The sequence below is a fragment of the Orycteropus afer genome, unplaced genomic scaffold, assembly GCF_000298275.1.
Source record: "Orycteropus afer afer isolate SDZICR_OR568_19922 unplaced genomic scaffold, OryAfe1.0 scaffold00116, whole genome shotgun sequence".
Taxonomy (NCBI): domain Eukaryota; kingdom Metazoa; phylum Chordata; class Mammalia; order Tubulidentata; family Orycteropodidae; genus Orycteropus; species Orycteropus afer.
In genome coordinates this window covers 1,147,410-1,156,285 of record NW_006921703.1, presented here as the reverse complement: position 1 = coordinate 1,156,285, position 8,876 = coordinate 1,147,410, and the positions used below count along the sequence as shown (strand labels likewise).

At 40.2% G+C, this 8,876-nt stretch overlaps 1 protein-coding gene across 1 annotated transcript in view; it reads left to right on the top strand.

The window, feature by feature from the left end:
* The window catches only part of RNF175 (ring finger protein 175), a 67,914-nt gene that overhangs the window by 33,009 nt on the left and 26,029 nt on the right, over positions 1-8,876 (top strand). The window contains exons 4-5 of the mRNA XM_007943989.1: positions 924-1,078; positions 6,682-6,789. Of these exons, the coding sequence (XP_007942180.1) occupies positions 924-1,078; positions 6,682-6,789 (263 nt within the window). The remainder of the gene's footprint in view (positions 1-923; positions 1,079-6,681; positions 6,790-8,876) is intronic.

Below are 8,876 nucleotides of genomic sequence, written 5' to 3'. Positions count from 1 at the left end.
CAGCCCAGTTTATAGACTGAGACAGACTAGGAAGAAGGAAGAGGCCGTCCACTTCTGAAAGAATTGGCCAGGGAAAACCTTATGAATAGCAAAGAAAATCCAATAGTCAGGAGCAAGTGGCCCCACGGCTGAGATTCAAGGGCTAGCACTGTAGAGCTCACTGGAACAGCAGGCAGAATTGGCCCTGGAAGCTGCTCTGAAACACTGACCAACAGTTTCTCCTTTGATATAAGCTATGCACTTTCGCATGTGTAGACGAGAATAACAGCAGCCCCTTAGCTCCAAGTAGTGCACTGTGGCTTTCAGAGTGACTTCCTGTCTGTGATCTCATTTAGCACTGAGGCACTGGGTGGTACAAACCACTAACTCAATAGGCTGCTAACCAAAAGGTTGGACATTTGCATCCACGCACAAGTGCCTAAGAAGAAAGGCCTGGTGATCTACTTGTGAAAAATCAGCCATTGAAAATCCTGTGGAGCACAATTCTACTCTGACGTACATGGAGCCAACATGAGTCAGAGTTAACTCGGCGGTAACTGGCTTTGTTGCTTCAGTCAGCACAGGGAAGCAGGGCCGGCATTGTTGTCCCATTTAACAGCTAACATGAGGCTCATGTCCAAAATCACATAGCTGTCAAGGCCGCAAATTGCTATCGTTTGAAATATCCAGAAGAAAGAATGTGACAAGAGAGGAGAATTTGGGTTTATTTCCCCTTTGAATTTTATAATAATTGTACCAAATTTTGCCTATATAGGAATAGCTTAGAGCTTGATGGTAGACCATTTCATGTTACAGCAATAATGTTGAAGGTGGTCCTCCCCTCCCTACGCCCCACCCTAAATAGCTTCTGAATCATTTAATAATGGAGATGCCATCCTGGGCCCTGAGTAATTGACTAAGTTTTTCTGTCATTTCTCCGACAGCTGGTGACCCTGTTGCAGATGTGGGTTGTCCCTTTGTATTTCACTATAAAACTTTACTGGTGGCGGTTTCTGTCTATGTGGGGAATATTCTCTGTTATTACCAGTTACATCCTCTTCAGAGCTACCCGAAAACCCCTTTCAGGGAGAACACCACGGTATGTATTTCGTTCATTCATTCTTCACAACCTGCTTTATTTTAAACATTGGAAAATAGGTCTAATTTCCAATTTCTTGAAGTCATAGGTATTAACATCTTTACCTTTAGTAACAAAGCATTTTGGAAATTAGCTATACTGCTGTTTAGTTCACATTCATTTTATTGGTGATTATGACCTGCCCTGTAAAATTCACTACTTCAGACATTATGCTAGTGAAGGCAAGGAGAAAGAGAAGTGAAACCATTATTTAAAAACTCTAGAGCACATTATGCATCTTTATTTTTAGCTCAGCATTTTGCTTTAGCTCTCTGTAAGTTCTGCTATAAGAACAAGAGTTAGAAGATTATATTACAACCTGTAGTTGATAAATCATAAGTAATGGACAATTTATTACACTCATAACAAATGAGGCTTTAATATTTCAATTATCATTTTAATGACTATAGCCAATCTCTTGAGGTTTGTAGGAGTCCATCATGTCATTCAAAAATCTTTCCATAGAGCATCATAATCAAATAATGGGCTTACAAGTTTGCTGTCATTCTCCTTGTTCTGTAAATAAGATCATAATCCTCATTCATATAAACTGAAATGAGATGGATAAAAATTTGTAAAATGTTACCTTGTGTGCTTCAGAAATGCTGCCCTAGTCAAGTAGTATCAGGAGAGACGGAATTAATGTTTGGCTTGGAGTTGTTAAGAAAGTGTGTGATTGGACAGCTCTTCATAAAATGTCCTCCCTTTCCTTATGCTCTTTGACATGAAACTCTCTCCCTTTTTTGTTGACCAAATAAAAACTGAATGCTGCTTCCACCAGGGAGGACACACATGCATTTGCTCTTAAGGTGCTGGCCCTCCATTTCAAGAAATATAATTATTCCTTCAATAAAGTGTTTTATTTTCTTTTTTTTAAAAAAAAAAAAGTGTGTGAAATGTTAAATGGTAACAAAAAAAAAAAAAGTCAACTTTTAATCTCTGTTGGAGAGTAACTCATATAGTCCTGTGTGATACTTGTATGATTATTTAGTCATTTATATACTTGTTTTTACTCTTTTAAAATGCAAGAGAGGTAAATATCAGCTTTTCCTTTTAGCTTAGAGAAGAAGGAAAAATATGCAGTGAGAGAAATCAGGTAAATAAGTGGAATGATAAAAACTGAAAGGTAAATAAATACCTTCAGGTTTATGGGTATTTAACCCCATTTGGGAAGAGCTTTAGAATGGTATTAGGAGACCTTCAAACTGGCCAGCTTGGGGTCGTGGCTAGCCTTTGTATGGCCTGGTTTAATCCTTCTTCAAAGTGAAACAATTGCATGCTCTCTTCTGCTTATAAAAGGTTGTAAGTTACCTAAGATCGATGACAGCACTCTGAGTTTTGAAAGAAACAATATGTTTTCCCCCTGCCAGTTATAATCATTGTAATATTTCAATGAGAACAGTTCACTTTTCTGCTATATAGGGAATTACTTTAGCTTGATGCAGTGTTTCTGTGCACATCAGTGCTCTCAATGCAGAGGACTTCATTTAAAAAGTACCCAAATCCTGCCTCATTACACTCCATGGCTCATATATTTTAGATGGCCAAGGCCCTATGCCCTCTGCTTCTGTACTCACGACACTTCCATGTCAGCATTTCCTGCCTCCACAGAGCGGAGCCCTGTTGTACGGTCTGAGAGCCCACAGGCACCACTGACATTCTAAAGGAGACCAGCTGCCATTTACAGTGGGACAACAGTGGGAGGGGTTGATGAAGACCTCTTTTCTGCTAGAGAAGAAGTCAGAATAAAAGAACTCTTATATAAGTCCTAAGGAAGGAGCCCTGATGGGGCAGTGGTTAAGTGCTCAACTGCAAACTGAAAAGTTGGCAGTTCGAATCCACCTCTTGTTCCTTCGAAGAAAAAGTGTGACAATCTACTTCTATAAATATTATAGCCTTGAAAGCCCAATGGGGCAGTTCTACTCTGTCCTGTAGGGTCAGGATAAGTCAGACTCAACGGCAGCAAGTTTGGTTGGGTTTAAGTCCTGTGGATCTTTATGGATCTTTGTTTAATGATCATGTAATAGATGAGTTGCACCTTAGCTATTTTCCATTTGGAAGCAAGATTGCAAGTGAGAAGGGTTGGTGAAAGCAAGTCAGTATTTGCTCAGAAGGCACACACCAAAGAAGTGGCTTTTGACACCAACAAAGTGCAAAAACCTTGTAGCATTTTAAACCATTCCTAACTTTGGGGCTACTAACCAAAAGAGCTGGCAGTTCAAAACCACCAGGCACTCCCCAGGAGAAAGATGTGGCAATCTGCTTCCATAAAGATTTGCAGCCTTGGAAACCCTATAGAACCATCCTACTCTGCCAGGGTCACCATGAATCAAAATTGACAGGAGAGCAATAAGTTTAGTTTGTTTTTTTCTTAACTGTGGGACAGAGTATCAGAGAAGGGGAAGTGAGTTTCCTCTCTAAGACACTTGGGGTTATCTGTCAAGCAATGAAGTTCAAGCTCAAAAATAGGCTACATGCTAGCCACAAAGAGTTGGGCATATCAATTTCAACCCAAAGACCGATTTTCTTTTGTGGTGGCTGCCACAAAATTTCTTTTCTGGCTTTTCTGCCTCACAGTGTAAGTCTGAGTAGCAGAGACATTCTGGGGTCTAGTGCTCTTGGAAAGTTGTGCTTCCAATAAGCAGGAAGATTTGAGAGAAGGAGGGTGAGAGTCGGGAAATCTAATACATTCATAACAATGACATAATATATTGAGCATTTAGTATGCCAAGTCATTTAAACATGAAGACACTCTCTCACATAATCTTCAGTACTACTCTAAGAGCTAGTGTCCCTATCCTCACTTTATAAATAAAGAAATCAGTGAAGAAATGCCAAGTAAATTGACCAACGTCCCACAGGTGGTATGCAGTGGAGCCCAGAATAAAATCTAACACTACCTGACTGCAAAACCTATGGTCTCAACAGCAGACTGTGGTGTAATTAAACAAACAGCTTTACCCAGAGAAGGCCTTCAGTTTAGAAATCTGTTAGTCATGGAAGGCCTCTACTGCTGGCAAACTTCGAGATGGGCCCCTTGAAGCAAGAAGAGAGGATGCTTAGAAAGTGTGGAGCTCAAAGGAACCCACATACTGGTGCTGGCTGATGGTGGTATGGGGCATCTCAGAGCTTGTCTGTTTTCCCATCACCACCCCATTTTGCAACATAAACTCCTGCCTTCATCTGACTGCACTGACCAATGATCTAGAAAAGTAAAAGAACTGATGGCTCAAGCAGCCAGCATGGCAGAAAGACCCCAACATCCCTCTCTGGCCCTTGTGGAGGTGACACAGCTCCACAATGACTAGGCAGAATGGCCATAAGCAGAATTGTGCCACCCATGCAAGTTTCTCCCTTCACATCACATAACCATTGCCTATCCCTCCCATTGGGCAGGATTTGACCTCCTGTGTGGAGGAGAGGCAGAGACCAATGGGCCTTGCATGTCCGTTGTTTGGAAGGAGGAAAGCACTGCACCATAGAAATGCTATGTGTGACAACTCATTTCCCAGGCTAGCCCACAAGCAGCCACTTAAACAATAATGTTTTAGAAGCTTCCTTCCAACTGGAATTCAATAAAACAGAACATCTTTTACAATAATATTCAGATATCAATATATTTAAGCATTTATTGAGATGGCTCCAAAAGGAAGAAGATGAGAGAGTTGGGGACCGAGCTTCACAGGTTGGAAGTTGGAGAGTTGGGCCAAATCTCTGGAGCAAGACTGTAAACAAAGTTTGGTCTGAAAAGGGGGAGAGGGGCTTCAAGAAGCTATAGAGGGAAAAGGATGAAGGCAAACAGGGCCTCCTGCCATTGTTCACTGTGAGCAACACCCCAGCGACCTCCTTGTTTTCTTCCATGAGCACCAAGGACAGGCTCCCAGCTTCTTTCTCTCTCCTTCCAACCCTTCTTATTTTCAATTGTCATAACCCTTCTACTGGGCCTCCTGGGAATGGAACTGAGCTCCCAGCCTCTTTCCATATTCTTCCAGGCATGAAGCAACCTTTTCTGTAGTTTTCTGTAAAGGCTTTTACTGCTATTGAAGATGAAAACGAGCAGGGTAAATGTCTTTCTTCCATATCATCTCCACAATCACCCTTATCCTTATCCTTATCCTATCTTTATCCTTATCCTTATCCTTATCCATCCTTATCCTCTCACTTCTCCAATTAGACCCTTTGGGAAGAAGCAATAGTCTAAGGAGATGTCATAGTAAATGCTAGAACCTATGCACATAGCAGAAAGAAACAACACTGAAGCTCAGTTGTAATGTCATCCCAAGAGCTAGGAGAGGGGCTCTTTGAGTGGAGAGGAGACAGCAGATGGATAGAAGCTAGGTCTACTACTGATAATTTCTCCACTGGTGCTGGGGCTGAAGGGCACAATATTAGGAGGGAAGATGAAAACTTGAGGAGAGGGGTCTCTCTTTTTGACTTCTCATCACATTGTTTGCTTGCTTCCAAGGTACTCCTGCCAAAAACCACTCTACTAACCCAGAGCCAGAGCTCTGGTGGCACCGTGCCTAAGGCATTTGACTGCTAACCAGAAAGTTGGTGGTTGAAAGTACTAGCTCAGCAGAAGGAAGATGGGGCAATCTACTTCCATAAAGATTTACCATCTTGGAAACCCAATGGAAGTCGCTATGAGTCAGAATTGATTCGATAGCAGTGGGTTTGGGAACTCCAGAGACAAATTAGGAGATAAGGATAGGGTAGCAGGATTCCAGGTAGAGTACTGTTTTGGTTACCTAGTGCCACTCTAACGGAAGATATCAAAAATGGGATGGCTTTAACAAACAGGAGTTTATTCTCTTACTGTTTGGAGGCTTTAAGTCTGAGTTCAAAGTGCCAGGCTCTAGGGGCTGGGGGAAAGTCCCTCACCTTGGACTTCAGCTTAGCCTCCTACTCCTGGCCCACTAAAGCTGGAAGCTTTTCTTCAGTCAGACAGCTGCTCGCTGCTGAGGCTGACAAACTCAAGGTCAACAACTAAAAAGGCACAGTCCCGATATTACCAAACCACACTGCAGGCCATTAATTCAAGTCCATTAAAAGTCCCAAGGTCAGCAGAGCATGGCAGGCTGCTGAACAACAACATGGCTACATGCAGGTTTCAAGTGTGCCATAAGCTGGAGACCATTGCCAAAGCTGTTTGTTATATACGGGAAGCAGACCACATCCCTAAAGCAGCTACTCAGCTGCTTGTGGTAGATCCCACTATGGAGTTGATTGCCAGTCTCATTATGGGAAATAACTACTACCAGCTACCCAGCCAAGTTGACACACAAACTTAACTACCACAAGTACCCACTCCTGAAGGCCATTTTTATGTGAAGAACAGGTAAATTAGCATATGCATAGACATATAAACTTGTCTGCATAGCAGTACTATTACTATATTGCCTGTGCATATTGTATTAATACCATAGACTTGGTTTAGCTGGTATGTTTATGCTCTTTATATAATAAACAGAGTTCTCGAAATTTATTTATAACAGTGCTTGAAAAAAATAAAATAATTTATAGTAAATCATGTCCTGTGTTTCTCCCAATTTTTCAATCCACAGATTGGTCTACAAATGGTTCCTTTTAATCTACAAACTCAGTTATGCATTTGGTGTGGTGGGGTATTTGGCTATCATGTTTACAATGTGTGGATTCAATTTATTTTTCAAGTAAGTATCTCCAATTAAGACTTTAATATTTCCAAAAGCACTTTTCTTGGAACCTGGTCAAGTTCTCTGTATCCAGAAATGCTATTTGGCCCCATAATTTTCAATGCACATATTGTTTACAGTGTATAGCCACATAGAGTCTTGTCATTGGGGGAAACCACTAGACAAGGAAAAAAAAAACCTGCAGAATAAAACTATTAAAAATTGTAAACTTAAAGATAATCTAAACTTAATTTGCAAAAGTAAAAGATGACCATTGAAAGTAAGTCAACATTTGTGGTATATTAATCTTACTGAACTACAAATGTCCCTTCCACAAAATTCTGAGGTATCCAGATTTCCTTCTATATATCTTTCTCTTAAAATCTCTAGAACTGTGCTGTCCAATACTATAGCCACTAGATCTTATGACTGTTGAACACTTGGAATGTGGCTGGTCTGAAATAAGATGTGCTTTAAGTATAAAATACACAGCAAATTTCATAGACTTAATATGAAAAAAAAATAATTTTATGTCAATTATATGTTGAAATTATAGTACTTTGGATATATTGGTGAAATTAATTTCACTGTTTCTTTTTACTTTCTTAATGTGGCCAATGACAAAAGCAAAACAACCTACTACCATCAAGTCAATTCTGACTCATAGCAACCCCTATTGGGTTTCTAAGGCGGTAAATCTTTACAGAAGTAGATTGCCTTATTTTCCTTCCATGGAGAAGCTGGTGGGTTTGAGCCACCAATCTCCTGGTTAGCAGTCAAAAGCCTTAGGTACTATGCCACTATAACTCCTTAATGTGGCCACTAGAAAATTTTAAATTACATTTGTCGCTCACATTATGTTTCTATTGCATAGCACTGCTTAGAACTTCATTTCTGGTATCCATGAAGCTTCTCTTGTTGGGCATAGTTGGAAAAGGAATATAGTGAGTGCTTAGAAATTAAAAGAAGTAAAAGCATGACAGAAGAAAGTCCTGGGAGAAATAAAGGAAATTGTGGTAATTTTGTTTATGACTTAGAATTGTGCTCCCCTTAAGAAGGTGACCGCTGAGATGGGCCTTGGGTGACATTATCATGGGCAGAGCTGAGGCTTTGTAACCAGCCTGTGTGTTTTAAAGGGAATTTAAGACATACTACACAATCATGGAAAGCAGCTTAAATTGAACATTCCCCAGAATAACCATTGAGGCTATTTTAAATCTCTAGAATTACAACAGAAATTGAAAGCTAAAGATCAGAAACTCATAGAATAAGAAAGGCAATTGAATGGAGAGTCAACCCTGGGAAAAGAGCTTTTCTTATGGCAACAGAACAATCGCATTTTATGAGCTAATATTTTCTTACCAGAAAAGTGGTAGAAAGTAATTGTACATATCTAATATTGCTAATTTGAGATGTAGAAAGACACTGATAATTTCACTGGCATATGTCTGCCTATATTGCTTTATTTTAATGAATTTTAAACTATTCATAAGGACTTTCAGAAAGTCACTTGGGACTATAGTTGTCCCAAGTCTATTACCTCATAAGACTTCAAGATCCTCATACACTGTGGTATATCAAGAACATAACCCTTCAGATTGCAAAGGAACTCTTTTTTTCACTGCTAATTGTTGTTGATTATCATTGTATGATGATTCTGTGCTATGAGTCCATGAGTTTGTGACTACTATTTTATCATTAATAGTATTAATACATCCTCCTGTGGACATGACAGAAAGATAATCTTAATTATCTTCATTATTACCATCCTAAATATACCCAGGGGGAATCCTGAACAGATGAGGTCATAACCCTTGCTGGGATTCCCAGTTCATATCCCGAAAGATCTATACCCTCTAAGTCTATGAAACTCTCTGCCCTTACCGTTTCCTCCTCAAATTAACAAAGAAGGACCAACCAGAAGATTCCAAGACAACTCCTCCACATTCCACTAGCATCTCTGTTTCAGTCAGACCTACTCAGACCCTGCACTGGTATTTGAGATTCTGTAGAGATATAGCAAACTGAATGTGCAATGATTAAGATTCTGAAATTAGGAGGCGGGACAAGATGGCGGACTAGGCAGAAGGATTGCACAGACCCTC